Source organism: Chroicocephalus ridibundus, chromosome 2, assembly GCF_963924245.1.
Source record: "Chroicocephalus ridibundus chromosome 2, bChrRid1.1, whole genome shotgun sequence".
Taxonomy (NCBI): Eukaryota; Metazoa; Chordata; class Aves; order Charadriiformes; family Laridae; genus Chroicocephalus; species Chroicocephalus ridibundus.
The window spans coordinates 131,905,530-131,926,199 of NC_086285.1; the positions used below are offsets into that span (position 1 = coordinate 131,905,530).

Here is a 20,670-nt window from a genome sequence, read left to right on the forward strand (position 1 = left end):
CTTTCCCATACCCTGCACAAGATCCAGTATGGCATTCTTGCAGAAATCACAGTCCATTAGCCAAATGAAGCCAGCCGAGTTAAGACTCCACATTCTCCAGGTTTCTGAGTTGCAGAAAAACACTGATTTTATGCCAGCTGCTGCACTCTTGGTCCGTGCAAAAGTACCACTCAGACCTTTACGCACGCTGTTATAACCTGCAAGGTCGCTTGCCAGGCATGCACAGGTTTGTTTAAGTTTTACACACATCTTTGCAAAAAACATCTTTATTTGAAGAGGCATTCCTATTAGTTTATGCTTAATACCTGCATTAGAAGTACACTGTTTTGTGCAAGTACATCTGCGTTGATTTGTAGCACAGCTTTAAAATCTAAAACATCATGGGAAGCTAACAAAGAAATCAAACCAGTGCCACGCTACTTATATTTAATTTACAGATTTGAAACTTTAGGAATAGCGTGTCTCATACTATTCAGCTGGACAACTGAGCTCTGCAGTATAAAATGCTATTTAACATCTTCAGTAAAACCCAACATTTCTATCTGAATTTAAAATTCTAAAAATACCTTCTCCCCAAGTTTCTCTCAAACTGCAAAGCTGCACATTGCAATGTTGAAGTACAGTGGTCATTCAAACATTCCTGACAACTAACTGCAGTGCGAACTGACACTCAGGAGTCCCACATTTATGTCAAGTAAACACACAAAGCAGCAATAACACCCCTGCATCCAGCACTGACTAAAATCTCTTGACATGAAATATTTACAAACCTAACTATACTTTTATTTCTAAATGAAGGAATAACATTACAAAACCTGTTAACATTATTAGAACAGCAAGTGCTAAAGAGAGTGAGTGCAGAATTTGTATTATTAATGGATCATCTTTTTTAAACCTATCTCCGTCTGTGTTTAAGAGCCGACAAAAGAGGGCTTGAATAAACCCATTTATCTCAAGAGTGGGTATTTTCAATTGTCTTAAAAATATCTTAATATTTTTCTGACACAAGAAATACATTAAATGAAAAAAAGATTAAAGAGCACTGGACAGCAGATATTACCCATTTGAACAAAACGAGTATTAAATAGCATAACATCAATAACCATGTAATCTCGTACTACATTAGCATACATGATACGAGTACCAGAAACGCTGGTGGGGGAAAAAAAACAGAAGTAAAACATTCTGAACTGAAATCAACAATTAAAAAAAAAAAAAGCCCACAGCAATCATCATGCCCTAGATGTCTTAATAAATACTCCCTTGGTTTTGGTAAAATTTACTTAAGAATGTGTAAACGATTCTAAAATAAAAAGCTGGGATAAAAGACAAAAAAAAAACCTACCCAAGCATGACAAAACAGCTAGTTAGATAATACAATCAGAATGAAACCTGTTTAGCAGAAAAATTTAATAATACTAGAACAGAAGAAGAGCACACCTACAAAAAGCAGAATTTGAGCCAGTGAAACAGGCAGCCACGTCAGCTTATCAAATTAGACAGGGGCTGGTGTCCACTACTTAGGTCAAGTGTAAGTCTGCTTTTCAGGGTTGGGTTTGTCTTTTTATTTTTAAATCTACCAGAAATGCTAGTGAAAAACCGTTCTTCGTTCAAGCTCAAAAAAAAAAAAAGTCAGAGGAGGAAACAAAAGATTAAAACAACACAGCAGAAAGAATCTAATCAAATGTTGCAACCAAATACATTACTGCTTTGGGATCCTTCACTAGCACTAGTACATTCGATCACAGCTTAGAGAAAAGCTACAAGTAGCCCCTTCAGAGAATAAACACCATCAGAATGCAGCAATGATCACTCAGTTCAGGAAGTTTTGTCAATTTATCATTCTTGAAAAGGGAAAAAAAAAAATAAAAAAAGTCAGTGGGCAGGTGATGAAGGTGGAAGAAGTGAAATCCCTTCTCGAAATGAAAGCTCTATTTGTCATTTTTGGCTTTCACACAAACAGCACCTCCACAACACACCAAGTACACAATCTTCTTGGTATAATGTTTAAAAGTACAAACATAGTTTCGCTTAAATTCCCATAAAATCAAGTATGACTTTTTTTTTAATTCAAGAGACAGGAACTTCCAAAACAGAATCATCCTTTTTGCAGTTTAAGAGGAAGCATCCAGTGTGACTGCCTGTTACAGACTCCTGTAAAGCACAGCCTGATGTAAGGAATCTCTGAAACAATTTTTGCTTGAATTAAAACACATTTTTGGAAAAGAATACGTCATACTAAGATTTGCAACATCAGAGAATAAAACCAGCCCAGTGTTGTCCTACCTGTTTCTGAACAGAAGCAACAGACTTGCTCTATTTTTTTCACTTCCTAATTCATATGGCTTTTCAAGTGTATCTCACTGATAATGAAACCCACACACTGCTGAAACCACGAGTAACATTACTCTAAAAGTTTTAAGGTGCAGAGTCAGTATAATCTCCACATTCCCTACCCAAGCTTCGAAGCTGCTCTTGACTACAGCATCATACTAAGAGCTCAGATTCCTTAAAACTTCCAGTTCTTTAAGAGCTCCTGCTTCCCAACCAAAACCCCACCTTCTACTAATACGTCCATGCTGAAAACTAAAATGAAAAACAACCAAGAAAACGAAACCCAGAAACCCCCAAACGAAACCCAAGCAAAATCCCCAACACCAGAATAATACCTAAAAGCTAAAACCATGTATACAATGGAAAGAAGCAATGTGAAAAATGAGGAAAAAGGCTAACAAAATTTGTCAATATTTATCCATTCAAATTAAATTTTATCAAGTCTTTTCCTACCAGTTTGGCAGTTTTGAATTCTAATCATGTAAAAGAACTGAAGAACACAGGAGTTACAGAAGCCTAAAATGTGGGGGAAATGCCTTATAATCTATCCCAAAAACAAACTGGTAGAGGGCTTGTTTATTTTAAAGTGAATAAATCTTTCTCAAATCCTTGCTGACTGGCATTTTTGTTCTCACTCACATCAGCTACTCCACTACCTTGCCTGCGATCAACATTAGGCCAATACAGTAGTAATTACTTAGGTCATCCTATTCATCCTTGTAACAACATTGGCACAGTAGTAGATGTCTTCCAGCCCTTTGGAATTTTCTCAGTGTCCTAAGATTAATTAGAAATCAATCAGGGAGTTCTGCCAGGTATTTCAAACTCTTGGGATTTGACAGGGCTATTTTTAGCAGCTCTTTTACATTTATACTCAAAATGAGAAGTATCATATAACAAGTATCATCTATCCCATCCCTCAAACCAGGTATTTTTAACGCTGCCCCGCAATCCATTAAGATATCTATAAAATATATATGCTGGGGGTTTTTTTTGGGGGGGTGGGATGGTTTTGTTTCAACTTTAAATTGTGACACTAGCTGTTTTTCACAGAAACAAAACACACCGGTTACAATTTGTTCAATTGTCCTTGCACAATATTCTCTTTCTATAAAATCCCACAGAAGTATTTTATGTCTTCCCTGGTTTTTTGGGGACTTTTTGTATGTATGTGATTTTTCTTAAACGTTTGGGTTGCCTAACAGTAACCTGTAGTTTCTTCTACTATTTACTCATGGGAAGGACATGGTAATAATCTGGCAGCTACGCACAGAATAGTTCTTGGTCTGTATTCGACTAGCACAGCTAGGTCACATATTTTTGGCTTTCGGACACACACTATAGAGTTCTGCCTCCTCTGACAATAAGAACTATCACACTTTGTACTCGATTCTGTCTATTTCCTTCATACTTCCCTCTTTCCTCCAGATCTGCAAAGTTGTGTTTCCCAGGTCACTTCAGCCTCTGATGCTCCACTGACAGTAGCTGTCCTTCCCAGACAAAACTGTTTCCTTCCCAGCAAACCACCAATTTACACATCACACAGGAAAACTCTCCGGCTTGAGGCAGAATACACAAAACTCCCTTCCCCCTGCCTATTCAAGTCAGAGTCGCCTATCTACCGCTGGCTGTTGCAGAATTGAATGAGAGTCACGCACAAGTTTGCTGGTCTTGCTCCCCAGGCTCCTGGCAGCATTTGTTTACTTTAAAGTACTAACTAATCAGCAACTTGACAAAAATATCAACCCCGGTGAAAAAACACAAAACTGACAGGCAAGTGCCCCAAAAGAAGACGAGGCTTCCCCATTTAGCTTTGTCCCTGATTTCAGCCAGCGGTTTCACCAAAAACAAGTAAGAGAAACCAATTAGAACACCACTGGCTGATGCTTCCCTCCCTATAAACACCATGACAATCCTCCCTGACAACTAAATAAGTTAGCATGTTTAACAACATATTATTAAAATACTAGCTCAATACCAATTATTCCCTGAAAGACTCCAGAAAAGGTCTGGAATCTGACGTCAATGGCCAAGATAATATTTTTTTAATTGTATATGAAGAAGACGCACAAGAACGGATACTGTTGTCATCCTTAGAAAAATGCAGCAGTGGTTAATTGGAGAAAAGAACCAAGACAGAAGAGAGAAAAAGATGACAATTAAAAGATTAACATACTGGAAGAGGGTACAGAAAAAGATCAACTAGAACAAAACCCCACAAACCAGTAAAGATAGTTCATTATAAGAAACAGATGCACTCTGGTCATAAGGCAACAACTTTCCATTTTAAGCTTCAACATTCCAATTAGTGCTCAAAATACACAGCAGAACAGAGATATTTAAAAGCTGCCCTGTGTCACAAACATGTGTTGAAGTCTTTCAAGCTTAAGTTTTAAAAGATACTGAAAATTGTTAAAACTTTCAAAACATCAAAGGCTTTAACTGAGGACGTATTTCAGGATGGAGTCAAAGTTCCACCTAAAAAAAAAAATACCAGTTTTTTCCTTCCAAGGCAAAAGGCAAATATTTGATACTCATTCTCCATTAACATTTTCCCAACCCAAATACATTCTACCTAGTTTTCTACAAAAGTGTTTCTTATGTGCCCCCTGCCAACCATCCCCTTTCTCAAGGGAGATTAAAGTTCCTCGGTGTTGCCATTCTACACAGACAAGAACTGATTACATTTAAGACAATAAATCATCCCACTATACACAACTTCTCTTAAATTAGCCCCATAAATTCAACATAAACGGCAATTTACACCTCAAATGCAGAAGGCAACCTGGAAAGCAGTTTATGGGGCCAACCAAACCTTACTGTTACCAAGCCAGGCTCTAAATCTTTGCAAAACTAGATGAGATCTTAACCACATTGAAACCCTGCTAATTAAAGACCAAGCTTAGCAAAGCAAGCAAGAGGAGGGAAGGAGAGCTGCAACTTTTAGGGATTTTATTTTTTTTTCCTTTCTAAACATACAACTTGGTTTGTACTAGCAAAAAAATCTCTATTTATCCTGCTTGCTTACTTTGAAGTGTTTCAGAAGAACAATTACAACGAGAAAATAAATTCTGTATGGACAATGGTGACTTCTATGTTGTAAAAATAAATGCCTATAGCACATGCAGACAACAGACAATGGTACAATACCGATCTCTCTGTATTCAGCATAGAAAAGACTAAAAAAAACCCTTGGGCTTTGGCTTCTAAAACAGGACAACTAATTTTGATGAAAGATTGAAGGTAGTCTACAGAGAACAGCATTATCCAAAATGCAAACAGAAATTTAGCTTGTCCAACAATCCCCCAGTAAAAGTAATACCAATGGAGTAACATGACAATGGTCTTCAAAATGTTTGTGCTAGTTTAGGAAGGTGGTTTTTTTTCAATGCACCCAGCACTCACAACACGTACATGCGTTTCTGTATTGACTGTTAACCTAGCTTACTCTGATAATATAACACAATTATCTATATATGCAAAGGACATCAGAACATGGAAGCAGGAAGAGTAAGAGAGAAAATATTATGTAGGTGAGACTTTCCCAGGCCATTTTCAGATCTGCACAGGTAAAGATACAGATGAATCTTGCCACCTCTGCATTCCGTTCTACTCCAAACGTTACCTGTTTTCAGAAAAACTAAGATTCAGTGCTTAATTATATCCTGCTGCTTCATCATCCTACGCCTGCATGTAATGGCAGCACAAACTGAATTGAGCTGTTACTTTCACATTGCACGAGACCTACATCATCAGCAGGATTTTTGCAGGACAGACTCAACAACACAAGGAGCACTGAAGAACCTTTTAAAACTAAGCTTCAGCCCTCTTCAGTTGGTACTTCCAGAATTCCAAGCAGCACATGCATGTTTTTGTTTAAAGTACATACCAGGTACACATCTGTATCATTTTACATTATTGCAGTTTGGACCGTTACAGAACAGTTGCTTGACTCCCGATTTGCAGTTGAACTAGCAACCTTTATACAAGCAGGGAACTCTGGTTTGCACAGCTTGCTCACCTTTCCACAGGTGAGCTCACCTCCACAGGCAGACAAATCCACACTCTGGATTCTGACACAAAGCACTAACAGTTTTTATTCAGTCTATTAAAAACTTTAAATTCAGCTGAGAATTTATTTTTTTACCCAAGAGCCTTTATGGACTATGCATAATGCCGTATGTTTACTGTAAAGTTTCCTAGACTGTAATATGGATGAAAAACAATACAGAAAAGCAGTGCAAGGAACTGACTGGGAAAAAGAACATCTAAATCTAATCCTGCTGTCAGCTTGCTGCCTGATGTGCTCTACAAGCGGACAATTTTAAAGATAAACTCATTCCTTACATAGGTCAAGAGCAGCTGCTATGCAAGTAAACAACATGGAGTTCTAAATTAGCTGTATTTCATTAGGTGACTAGAGAAAGAAATGTTACGTTCTTTACATACAGAGAACGTCTCTCAGAAAGGACAATGTTGCATGAAAAAAAAGGTTAAACTTGGAGTCAACTATTCTGTATTAAACCAGCCACAACCTGGTGAATCATTAGATATAGGAAACAAGTATCAGGCTTAATTTTGTCCCTGTTAAAAACCAAAGGGCATCCATAATTAAAGCTACAATATTTAATTCATATTTTGCTGTCTTATCTTCTAATATCCCAGAAAAATTGTCATGCTAGAAGGACCTCATCTTAACACCTGTTCAGAGGTCAGACTTCCACAGTAACATGTACCAGGAATGTTGTGGGGTTTTTCTCCCTCAGAATTCACAAATCAAAAATAGCTGAAATATAGTCTTAATGGAATGTAATTTCATAGGTTTATAAGAAAATATATAGAGATTAAAAATGACAAAGGGATATTCTTAAAGATTCTTAAAATACTGATTGTCAACCTCGATCTAAAAAGCAGAGTTTTTATTTATTTGTGGTACAGGAATACCATTATTTCTGGCACTGCTTGCTTGTTGCTGAAATACTTCAACAGCAGCTCATCCTATACAATGCAAAACAATGTAAACACTGGATTTAGACAAAAAAAGAAGAAAACACCTCAAAAAATGAAACAAAAAAAGAGTCTGGATTAGCAACAACTACTAGTTAGAATATCCGATATACTAATAGTAAGCAACACTTTACTACAGTCATGCAGTTGGCAAAAATGATCTCAATGGCAGAGTTTTGTATCACATCAGATAATTTCAGTGAAGACTAATCAATTAAATATTCAGACTGAAAAAACATGATGCTGATTTGAGGATGTGTAATTACTGCCCTGATTTTTAAAAGCTACCTTTTATTTGACAACCATTTTTAAAAATCCAATGAAGCTTCAAAGTTAGACTTTGCCAGAGTTAACTCCAAACTGAACTTAACCCTAAATTACTATTTTTCTAAAGTTTTACCATCAATGTTGTTGCTCTCTAAAACAAAACAATTTCTTTATTGCCACTCCTTGCTTAAGGTGGCAAAGGAACAGCCAGTTGGAGTATTCTCTCAACAGATGAAGAGCTAGATGGAGAGAGCATAACATGCGCATCCTATTTCCAATCCTGCTATAAAAATCTCAGCTCAGCTTTAACACCCAGTTGCCCCACATGTGAAACAAGGATTGTATTTAACTATAAGAAAACCTTTCAAAGAAAAGCAGACATGAGCACTACTCTACACAAGAGTTATATATTGCCGCTTTTGAATTTAGAATTTAATTTTGTCTATCACACACAAAACCAGACAATGGACCATACTGCATTTACAGTCACCAACTATATTTCATGGAGCCACAATCTAAAAAAGATTCATTTCAGTAAGACTCTATGGTAATTAACATCACATCTGATATTTTTCAACTTCACGAAGCCCTTCTATACACACTAGCTAATACACACAATCTTGTATTTCTTTTTTCCTGCTTCCTGGCTTTTATACCCACGCTGTATTGTTTTCCTATTTAAGCCCTAATCACGCAATCAGATCCACAGGAGAAGGTTTCAATGAAGCTGTAGCTAGCGCAGAAATCACTGGGATGTGTGCTTGGGGGTCTCCTTGCACAAATGAGTTTACAAGATAAAAGATGCAGACTGTACAGTCTAGACAGCTTGCTTTACAATCTGTGTAACACAGTGGAGCCGTGCTTGGAGAGATTTGGATGATACTTAAGACACATCAAGCTACTGAAATACAGTACGGCAGAAACACAAGATTAATACCAGTGTCTAATTCTATGGATGACATACAGGCTGGATACAAATTCAGTTTAATAATAAGAAAACATTTCTCTGTTTTATTTCTAACTTGGATACACAGTCTAAATTCAATGGAAAAGCCAAAGGGATACCAGTTTAATCACATTTGCCTAAATCTTATTATTAAAATTCTAGTGATAAATGAGAAATGTAGAAAACACTCTTTCCAATCTATTTGAATTATTAAGAAATAGTTGAACTATGGACATTTCTCCCCCTCCAATTGTCAGGGTCTTTCACAGATAAAGAAAACAAGAAAAGGATTGTCTTTTTTTTTTTTTTCAAAAAAAAGGATTTTAAAAGAAGAATAGAATGACGAAAAAACAAAGAGCTTGAAATTACTTATATTCATTTTTAAAACAAGCAAGTTTCAGTTTAATATTATCTCTTCAAACAAATCCATTTAAACAGACATTATTACTGCACAAAATCAAGATAATTATCTCCAAAACCAGAAACAATTACACAAGAATGGGAGGGACATAATGCGTTTATGTATTATTTAAATATAGCAGGCCTTTCTCCAGAAGTCTTTCAGTAAATAACGTCAATATTTTGCCACATAGGTTCAAGCCCTGCCTGGACCCATCACGCCACAATTTTAAAGCCCAAATTCTCCTTTTACGCTGCCTGTTATTGAAGGTGTATGTATGCTTTGTACTATCCGGTTACTTCTGTCACGCTTCTAGAAGAGGTGGTGTTGACACAGCTGCACCACAAACTCAACACCCTGTTCAGCCCGGAGCAGGCAAACATTCCCCCATCTTCCGTGGCCGCACCAGCTCTGCCATGCAGGAAGGAAGGTCCCTTCCTCATCAGCTGTCTCTCCCTCAGCAACGGCACGGCTAAGGCTCTGCCCTCGCACATCTCCCGGACCATCCTCTCCCTTTCTAGAGGACAGCGTCCCGACTCCGAAGGGTCCCTGAACTCCAGACGTGGCCTGGTGTCATTGTCTCTCGCTTTCCACCACCCCCGCTTCCTCCCCCGTCCCTCCTCCCTTACCGCTGCCTGTCACCTGCTCCCCTCCCCGCCGGCCGTCTGCTTCCAGGTCAGCTCAGCTCGGCGCCTCCGTCTCTCTGCCTATTCATCCTGCGAGCGGGGAGGAGGAGGAGGAGGAGGGAGAGCCCGCCGGGCGCCGCAGCGCCCTCACTGCCGCTGCCAGCGAGGGGCAGCGCGCGGCGGGGCTGCTTTCGCCGAGGGGCGAAGCTCTCTCCCCTCGGCCCGTGGGGCACGCAGGCTGCCGCCGGGCTTCGCAGTGGGACAACGGACGGGCCTCGGCCTCTCTCTGCGCGCCCACCCCGAGTCTCACACAGATCCTCCTCCACACGATGCCAAAACCTGTGCCGCGGCTCAGCCCGCAGCCCCACCTCCCCCAGCCCTTCCAGGCTCGCTTGCCCAGAGAGGCCCCAAAGCTCCTCTTCTCCCTCCCCACAACACAAACGCGCAATGTGGCGAAGGGGGGGCCCCGGAGCACACCCCCGGCCGCCCCTTCCCGCCCCGGGCTGCGCCTCACCTAGGGCCACCTCACAGGCTTTGCGCAGCTGGGAGTGATGCGCCTTCTTCACCTCCTTGTCGGCCAGGATCTTCTCCAGGGCCCGGGTCAGGAACATGTTTTTCGTCTTCTTCCCTTCATACATGGGCGCGATCGAGCCGGGAGAGGAGGAGGAGGAGGGGTGGGGTGGAGAGGGGAGAGCGGAGCACCGGCCGCTCCCGGCGTGGGAGGGCTGCGAGGGGCCGGGGCAGGCGGCGAGGCCGCGGGACCGGGCCGCGACAGGCGCGGGGGAAGAGCTCCCTCAGAGGGAGGGCCGCCGCGTCCCAACACCCGCTCGGAGGCTCCCCCCGAGGAGAGGCTGGGGTGGGCCCGGGCGGCGGCGACAGCCAACCCCCGCGGCTGAGGGAGGACGAAGCCTTCTCCTTCCTTCTCCTTCCCCCCCGCCCCTGCTGCGTGTCTGCGCGGACGGCGCCCGCAACGCGCTCAGTCCCTGAGCCGCCCCCGGCCCGCACCCGCCTCCATTAGCAGCAACGGCGGCGGCGGCGGCAGCAGCAGCGGCGGTGGCAGTGGCGGCTGCAGCCACAACCTGCCCTCGCCATGTTGGAAGGAAACGACGTCAGGGCCGCGGCCGCACGGCTGCGGAACGGGAGGAAGCGGCAGCCGTGCCCCGGCCGGGCGGGCGGAGGGAGGGAGGAAGGCGGGAGGAGGGGGCGAACTGCTCGCCTTCTGCCCGCCCCGCCGGCGCGCTACAGGTGGAGCGGGGCCGCGGAGAGGGAGGTACGGAGATGGCTGCTACCACCTGGGAGATGGCTGAGGAGGAGGGGCAGGGCTTCCCTTCCGGGCCACCAGCGCTAGGAGGAGGAGGAGGAAGGCTCCCCCGGCAAGCACCACCTGCCCCTTGTGGGGGGGCTCCGACGGGGGTAGGGCAAGAGGCTCCCTCGGAGGGGACCTGCCTTCCCATCCCTGGCCGCGGCCTCTCCTGAGGAGAATCCGCTGGGGCCCTGCCTCAGCTTTCCGCCGCCCAGGGAGGAAGGAGCGCGGTAGGGTGCAGGGAGGCGACCGGGCTCCCTGCCGCCCTTCCCGGGGAGCGCGGTGCCCGCCGCGGTGTCGCTCCCTCAGGCCCCGCTCCCCCTCACGGGGCCCGGCCTCCGCCGTGCCGGAGCCCCGGTGCCGTTTTTGCGGCCGCGCGCCCTCGGGCTACCTGCCCTCCCTCATCCTGGCCGCTCTCGGGCGTGGGGTGAGCGCTTCTCCGGAGCGCCTTCATGGTGCCCCTTCCCCTGTTGCCTTCATCCCCTGCCTTTAAAATACAGCCACCTGCCCTTCTTCCCCGTTGTACAGGCACTAGGAGTATAAAGCATTAAAAAAAAAACAAAAAAACCAAAAAAAACAACCCTTCACTTATAACTAAACAGTGGCTTTTGTGTTTTGTTATTTTATTGTTACAAATTTTTGTAAAATTTGGTTTGGGGTTTTTGGGGGCGTTGTTTGGTCTTTTCCCCTCCCAGAGCGCGCAGAGGTCATTTTCTCATGCTTGGCTGAGGGCCAAGAAAAGCTCTGGTGGACACTGGCTAACCGGTAAGCAGCAAAAACATAATGGGGCAAGTTTTTGCACTTGGAGGTGGTACTCCAGTTTTTAAAAGCAGAACATGGCACTAACTGAAACCAGGTCTGTTTTAGAAAAATTTTACCTGATATAAAAATATTAATTAAAAATTAGTCTGGAAATGAAAGGACTGGATTTCTCGATGTGCCTTTCAGGCAGGATGGGACAAGGCTATAGATCAGCGTGCAGAAAGCAGAGATCGGTGTGGAAACCAGGCGCCATCTCTGACCTCAGAGGACGGGGAGCCAGTACATGGGAGGGGGCTTATCCCCTGCTAACTTTTCCTGTCTGTTCCTCTGGTCCTGCTGCATCAGTCAGGACAACAGCCTTCCAAGGAAGTTAATCCTGATCCTTTCCTCATGGAGAATTTGAGAGAGCTTGGCCAGGCTATCGTGCCACTGTGCTAAGGCCTTGCAAGCAGCCTTGCATTCTTTACTGGACAGTTTATTTGAGCACCGATGTTTCTTTGTGTACAACAGAGCGGTTGTAACTGCATTGTTAAAGCTACAGATCCCAGTCCCCCTAATGCAGAGGCAGCTAATGCTGACCAGTATTGCTTTAACCAGCTTCCCATATGAAAAATGATTTGTGCCAAAATGACTTGATGCCTTACAGATATCTGTATTTGGGCTTTTAAAGGAATACCCTGGCATGGGGAATTCCGCTAAAGCTATAGGTGAATACCAGGCCTGGTTGTTAGAGCAAAACACATATTTTGCTGAAATGACTTGGTCTGTGCCAGGGACTTTTTCTAGTCACTGTCAGAACTTGCAGGCTATTTTCTTACCCAACTGATAAACAATACTGAAAATATTAAGAGGATAGACTTGATTTTAGCTTTATAACAGCTTTGTGAGAGTTAGAAGTCACATCACCTCGATTCAAGCACATTGATTCTTGAAAAAAATACACAAGGCTTTTTTAATGACCATATTCAGGTTGGTTTATTGAAAAGACTACATCTTCAGCAGCACAATTACTAAGCATAATTTAATTATTTCTAGTAATTTATTTAGGGAAAATCCTTTTGCCTTTTGGTTTAATCTCAGGGTTTTTTTCTACACAGGTGCAAGTTCAGAAATTCTGATGTCGAAATGACTTCGGTCTTTCAAAGCTGCCTGCTAGTGACCACATGGCAGGAGTAAGAATTTCCACTGAGGTCTTACTGGTAGTTTTGCACAAACCACCTGAGTCCGAATTTCCTTAGCCAAGTCAGAGCTTGCAAGTGTTATTTAGCAAATGGAGTTTGCTATTGATTTTCACAGTCCTTTTGGCAGAAATAGACTTGCAATTACAATATCATGAAGACAATGCATATCTGTATGGAAAGAGTGCTGAGGACTGCAGTTACCTGTTTTGTTCTTATTAATGTCTATTTTCATGTGCTGTATACAAGGTGATTTTACATGTAAAATAGGAAAGGTCCTGTCAAAGAGACACTCAGTTCCATGTCTTTCATTCCTGCTCTAATACGAATAGATTAAACTTTTTGGTTTTTCTTGTTTTGGTTGTTGTTTTTTTTTCTACATGGTTTGAATTTTCAATTTCTGTTCTCAGGTTCAAACAACTGCTGCTCAGTTCATCAAATTTATAGCTTGGTCCAGCTGGTACTCTACATCTACGTGCTAGTCACAAGGCAACCCCTGCCTAAACCCCGCAGCAGTGTAGAGCCTGTATGTTATCGAAGGACTACTGCTGAAATTGCACAGGAAGATCTTATTGTAAATCATCTGTCCAGCAGGTTGACATCCAGTTTCTTTCCAAGAGCTGAGCCAATAAGGATAGAAATCACAGGGGAACTATGATATAAGCATTGGAGATAAAAAGACAGTCCAGTGCCCTCATTTAGGGCCAAGATATGAATTGTTGTCATCTTGTGTGCTGGGTCTCAGTGCTTTGAGTAGAGTCAGTTGTTATGACAGCTTTATTTACTAGGGAAGCCATGTATTAAAATAATGTTTGGTCCATTATGAAGAATTTTATGGACTTAAAGGAAGGTTTTTGAATGCAGATTTTGTTACAGAAACTAAAGACCATAAGGAATATATTTAACTTTTTGCTGATTACTTTAAAAGCTAGGGTTTTATCTCTATTGAAAGGTGAATGAGAAAACTCACAAGAAAGAAAAGGTAAAGATTTAGATTATTTCTGTCTTAGATGGGTTCCTAACTAAAGATAGAGTCATAGAATCATTTAGGTTGGGAAATACCCTTAACATCGAGTCCAGCCATTAACCTAACACTGCCAAGTCCACCATTAAACCATGTCCCTTAGCACCACATCTACACGTCTTTCAAATACCTCCAGGGATGGTGACTCAACCACTTCCCTGGGCAGCCTCTTCCAATGCTTGACAACCCTTTATGTGAAGAAATTTTTCCTAATATCCAATCTGAACCTCCCCTGGTGCAACTTGAAGCCATTTCCTCTTGTCCTCTCATTTGTTACCTGGGAGAACAGACAGACCCCTACCTCTCTACAGCCTCCTTTCAGGTAGCTGTAGAGAGTGATGAGTCTCTCCTGAGACTCCTTTTCTCCAGGCTAAACAACCCCAGCTCCCTCAGCTGCTCCTCATAAGACTTGCTCTCTAGACCCTTCACCAGCTTCATCGTCCTCTGGACACGCTCCAGCATCTCAATGTCTTTCTTGCAGTGAGGGGCCCAAAACTGAACACAGTACTCGAGGTGAGTCCTCACCAGTGCCAAGTACAGAGGCACAATCACTTCCCTAGTTCTGCTCGCCACGCTATTTCTGATATAAGCCAGGATGTTGTTGGCCGCCTTGGCCACCTGGGCACACTGCTGGCTCATATTCAGCTGGATGTCGACCAACACCCCCAGGTCCTTTTACCCCGGGCAGCTTTCCATCCACTCTTCCCCAAGCCTGTGGTGTTGCATGGTGGTGGTGTGACGCAAGTGCAGGACCCCGCACTTGACCTTATTGAACCTCATGCAGATGGCCTCAGCCCATCGATCCAGCCTGTCCAGATCCATCTGTAGAGCCTTCCTACCCTCAAGCAGATCAACACTCCCACTCAACTTGGTGTCGTCTGCAAATTTACTGAGCATGCACTCGATCCCCTTGTCCAGATTATCGATAAAGATATTGAAGAGAACTAGCCCCAATACTGAGCCCTGAGGAACAGATGGTGCCACACTGGTGCCATACCACAGCAGTGCATTGCAAAGAATTCCAAAATGCTTGTTAGATACAGTGGTTCCAACATCCATATTGTTTTGGTTTCAGCATGCAGATTTCTGCTTTACTGGTAATTGGCGTCAGTCGATGGCTGAGACAAGGACTGTAATCCTCCGAGCTGCAGAGATCCCTGTGTGGTTGTTGGTGAAGTCCTGACAATGTGGAAAAGGACTGATAATTGTTTTTTCTGCCCAAACCACTAAGTCTGCAGGCAACGTGTATGAAATATTATAGTTGTGCTATCTGACCTGAGAAATGTTTTCTGACAGACCTAAAAGAAACATGTTGGTATGTGTGTGCTAAAGCACAAAAACATTAACTGCTTTGCTGGAGCCTTTACGTTTAAGCACAAAACAGCACAAGAAAAAAAAATGTATTTGAGAAACACCCCCAAAATTACTACCTGGTCCTTTTTTATTTACAAGTTAATGGGAGTGTTCCCAAAGCCCTTTATATTGTTTCATATATTTAAAATGTTTTCAGTGAGTATTAGATACTTGTTTTGTAAAAAACTAAAACTTTCTGTGTGAGAGGGAACAATTAGCACCTGCTTCTGGTGTGTTTATGTACAATTGTCATGTAGTGCTTGTATGAAAATGCTGAAAAGCTAGGACTTTTAAGCCTTTGCTTCCAAATGACAGTAAAATGTGATAGTAAAAGTGCAGTTTCATGGTTGGAACAAGCTGATGATCTGTGGCTGCGCTGGCTCCCAAAGGGAGCTCTTTTACCTGTGTGAGCTCACCCCCTCTTCCGTGTGTTGGTGCAGTTGTACAACCCTGCTGTCAGTCAGTTCAGCTCACTGGGCCAGCCAAAAATCAGCCTTACACGAAATTTACTTTTCAGTGGGATCAGTGGATTGATCAGACTTACCTGCATATTCAGTAATTCTTACACAAGAAAGGAGGGGGGAAAATGCGTTCAGAGGTGATGAGGAGGGCCGGTCTACTGCTCATGGAGGCGCTGTCTTCTTAAATCGTCTTGATGGGCTTTGAAACAGCACGCTAATAGTTAGACTGCGATCACTTTAAGCTAGAATAAGACAGAACTGCCACTGAAAGAAGCAATCCTTCTTCCTACTCCTGCCTATATGTTTCTTGCTTCCTTTGGTCAGCACAAGCATTTACATTGTCATGTTATGAATTATGGGCTGAATAATAGTCAGAATTTAATTAGGTTGAAACTAACCTGACGAGAAACAGAGGATTTTTAATCTAAATATATTCAATTTCCTGATTCATAAGCCAACCTCACAAATGTTTGTGTTAGCTCAAGGGAGGGGATAACACAAGGACAGGAACACCAGAACAGGCAAGAAGAGGGCAGGCTTACATTTTTTGGCAACAGTACCAGTTTACGCCAACTTAAAGTATTGTTTAAACTACTGCTTTTCTTATATAAAATTTCTTCAGTATTTCCATTGCGCAAGAGACCACTCAGCCTTATCTCTGTATGCGACCCCATATATGGGATAGATGAGTCAATAGATGGGACCAGTGTATTAGTGTCTTTAATTGCGATGGCTCACTTGTTGGCACCTTCTTTAGCTGCAGTGTAGTACTTTGCATTTGCTCCTGTTCTGTTTTAAAGTACCAGATGCAGATAATCAGTGCGTGATGGATCAGGATCCAGATGGATCCCGCAAATGGGAACCTGGAACAGGAGAGAAGCTGTGATTCTGTTTTGCAACTGCAGGCACCTTGGTGGAGAAGTTCCCAAGTCTTGTACTGAATGCAGAAGATTTAACAGGTCTGCTGGTGGTGCTTGATCATGTAATACTGAGGTATAAAGGTGGCATTTCTCTCTGTCCCTTTGTGGAGTCCAAGGCCTGCCACCCTTGTAAAAGTAAGTGAAGCATAATTCAGAATATCCACTGTATTCCATTAGGCAAAGGATCCCAATCTGTTAACCAAACCACAAGAGATACACTCGCTATAAATGTACTTTAATATTTTTTAAAGGTTTTTTTTAGATAAATTCAGGAGCTGAAATGAAGAGTTCTTAGTTTGTTCACAGAGTGAGTATTCTAAGAGGTTGAAACAGGCTGCAGTATATCCACCGCTGCACTGAAAGAACAAAAAGCAAATGTTTATTAGCACAGGGAATATTAATCAATAGGTAATTCCTAGGTTGCTTCCAAATATTTGTACAAAAGGATATGACACCCTGGAGTGACCAATAATGACATAAACATCCATCACTGGGAGGAGGCTCTTGCAAGGTGACAAATTTATTCCTTAAAGCTAAAAAGTACAGGCTCTTGCTGTATTGAAATACATTCTCGATACTACAGTTAAGCGAGGATGCATGCTCCTAGTAAAGCATAGTATTTGTCAATTTGTGACAGCTGCAGGAAAAATGTCAGATAGCAGTGAGGAAAAAAATCCCAGCTCATGTGGTTGATGCGATAAAGTTTTGAATTGTGTCTGGAAACCGTGGAGCATATCAAACGTTCCCAGCTGTAGCTTGCATTTATGTGCTGGAAGCTTATACCGCTGTATTTGCTGGAATGTGATCCCTTTTTGCTAGGACTTTTTCTAGTGGGAAAAGTGGGAATACATTTTCTCCTAGCCTACCTATAGGAGTTTTCAACTACTTCTTTCTTCAGCATTTTGATCCTGCTAATAGATGAATAATTCAGTTCCCAGTTTCCATGGCACCTCAGCATATCATTGCCTAATATTGTGAATGAAGAAGGAATATGAGTATCCATCTTAAAGACATGGGGAAATACTTTTTAAAAAAATTGGCTACATAGGGTTCTTTTTTAAAGCTTCTTTAGTAGTTTTTCAAACCTGAGGACCTGATTATGGATGCATCAGCCATAACTGTCTGAGAAGGTGATTTTCTGAGATACCCTGTTTGAGAAAAGACAGAGTCTTTCTTTTGGGGAACATAAAAATGAATAGCACATCTTCACCGTGAACCAGAAACCTACTGTATGGTTATTGGTGTATGTGAGGCTATGCAAATGCAAAGGTAAAGCCAAGCTGGTATCAACCCCTTCATAATGGCAAAATTTCTGTATATGCATACCAAGAATACAAAGTTCTGGCAATTTCCTGTTAGCCTTGCACTGCAAAAGAAGATGTATGGAGGTGTACAGCAAAGGTAGCAATAAGATCCACTGATGTATTGCTTCTGCTAGCCAACTCCAGCAGATAAAATTGCTAAGGAACTATTATTGGATTTTAAGGAGAAACTATTGAAGGGGGCAGCCACAACATGATCGCCCTCTTTCTTGGGATTGCTGTCCCTACTGTTACGGCTTTCCTAGATTACTCTGTGAGTGTGAGCTGCTTTAATTAGTTATCTCCCCAAACACCTATAACAGGAAGGATTACCATAGTTTATGTTTATCCCAAATTCTTAATCTCCAGTTTTGGTTTACAAAATGGGAATACTCTGACTTGTAACAAATTAGAAAAGTAACACGTTTACTGAAAATTATGACTCTCCTACCTTTAAATCCTATCTTCAGACTCCTGCCGGTCTTTGTAACTGATGTGACATGACCAGCGTAATACATGCTGAGTTGTTTTACAGATTAGGCATTAAATAGCCTAGATATTGGGAGCATGAAGTGTTAGTTTTAACCTATTTTTTTACATGATGAATGACTCTCTTGCCCTTGATCTGAGGTGAATTCAACGTATCACTTTAGAACTTGTGCATTTTCAAAGGTTTATGCAGATCTTTTTCAATAAGCTGATAATAACAAAAGAAGGTTTGAAAATGAAAAGGAACTGAGAGAAGTTGAATGGAATTCAGTTGGAGAAAAATATCCCTTTAATGTGTGGGTAGGGTAAGTCAAATGAATAACAAGGATGGTTTCCAAGTATTTTAATATCCATGTTGAAAAGCTTAGACAGAGAGGTTATAGAAGTCATGTGAATTAAGGTGAGAAGCAATGAGGCTGGAGCAATAACCACTTTTAACTGCCAGGATGTGATCTTTGAATCTGCCCGATTGTTTCCTTCAGCAACTGCAGTGGGTTATTTCCTGTAAAAAATGCAATAACTGGTATTTCAGCATATATGTTATAAACGGCAGGCTTCATGGCAGGAATGAAAGATTTTGAATATGAATAACTAGAAAGATAAAATTGAATGGGAGTTATGGATATTCTTGCCTAGAAGAAAGACATTAAAGAAGCACTGTAGTGATTCATTCTAGTATCCCAATTAACTCACTAAGTATTTACTAAATGTGTATTCACGCAAATATCTTTACAAGACATCTTGAAATACCTAGTTTCAAGTCAAGTGTAAGAGCTGACGTGCAATCCAGATCATAAAAAACTGGACTGACTGGTTCACAGCACGTAGGATGGATGGTTTCTCATGACATTCAAAACTGCTGCTGTCTGGGTTCAGATCCAGGCAGACCTGGAGTGTTCATGTTTGATATCTGAAAGCGTGTATTCTGTTCTCTTTCTCGCTAAAAGCTTTATAATTTTAGATCTCCTCATACAGGAGTAGGGACAGTGGCTCTCTGAAAATGTTGCAGTGCCGCTGGTGAGACTGCTGACGTGTAATTTCTAATTGTTTGTAGCTGAGAAGGCCAAACGAACAGATGTTGTATCTCATTTATCATAGTTGCGGGACATGCAGCAGGTAATTCTACAGGGCCAAGTTCCTCTGAATCCATAAAGCCATTGCTGATTTTTGTGACTGCTTCTCTTCTCAGTTCCTGACAAATGTGATTTGAGGTAAGTTGTGCTTAGTAGTACTGCAACCTTTGCTTAAATGCAGGGTCTGTAAAGAGGAGGTTTTGTGCAAGGCCCTTATAATAGATACATAATGATACAAGCAAACAATGATAATTTTTATGGTGTTTTATACCTGCTTGGACCAAACTTGCTAGCACTGGGACTAAATACATTTTGTAACAAAAGCTTACTTACGTGAATTTGTTAGCAGGTTATGTCAGTGGAACTTGAATTGGTCTAGTTGTGTATGCATGGGATGCAGGTCACACCTCTGGGTAGCCACAGGTGTCGTCCTTAAAATGCTCACTTGACAAACCACTTCTGGTCATTAGTTTGTTCTTCCTTAACTTTTCTTGGGTTAAACTCTTGTCAGCACATTGCTTTTCCTTTGCTCACCGTTTTAGAACAGAAATAATACATGGGATATTGCACGCAAATGGCATGAACACAGATGTAAGAAGGAAACAATATGGTACAGTTTTTCAAAACTAAGTGTGCTGGCAATAAGCTCTCTCACATGGATAAGGTCAACCCAAATCTGGATACTTAGAAACCAGAATGCTCAGCATGGGCAACTGTAATTTCTGCCTTTTTTGGTGCAGAAGTATGTATAGCGCCTGTAAGATAGCTTTCTTAATCTTAAAGCATAATAGGCCATGGAGAAATATGCAAAGGAGGGTAGACAACTGTGCGTAATTTTAAAATAATTGAGGCATTCATGTCACAAAATGTGGGACCTCACCAGAATTTCCCCGCAGTTTGTGGAGGTTTAAATTAATGGTTTCACTTCTTTTCAATGTAGTGCTGGATCAAATGTAGAAGATTAAAATCCAAATTGACTTTAGATTCACAGTGTACCATATCAGAATGAGGTTGTGTCCTTCAAAATGGGTGCGAGCCTTTTATGGAAGCTGACTGTGCTCTGTTTTAAAAATCGGAGAGATAACAGCAATGTCTTATAACTGGGCTTTGTCTGTTTGTGCGCATGGTAAATGTGGTCACTGTGTGAAATACAGTATTAAAACATTCTGCTGTATCTGCAAACCTAAATGTTGTTGCAATAATTGCAAGCATTTGTTTATTTAAAA

The 20,670-nt window shown here is 41.8% G+C and overlaps 1 protein-coding gene across 2 annotated transcripts in view; it reads right to left on the bottom strand.

Annotated features, from left to right (window-relative positions):
* The window catches only part of ARFGEF1 (ADP ribosylation factor guanine nucleotide exchange factor 1), a 94,352-nt gene extending 83,470 nt beyond the window's left edge, over positions 1–10,882 (bottom strand). The window contains exon 1 of one of the 2 annotated variants that reach the window (XM_063326998.1): positions 10,095–10,882. In XM_063326998.1, the coding sequence (XP_063183068.1) occupies positions 10,095–10,218 (124 nt within the window). In that variant the 5' untranslated portion in view covers positions 10,219–10,882. Of the gene's footprint in view, positions 1–9,583; positions 9,605–10,094 lie in introns of those variants that run through there. The other variant, XM_063327000.1, reaches the window with a different exon arrangement.
* Positions 10,883–20,670: the final 9,788 nt, after the last annotated feature.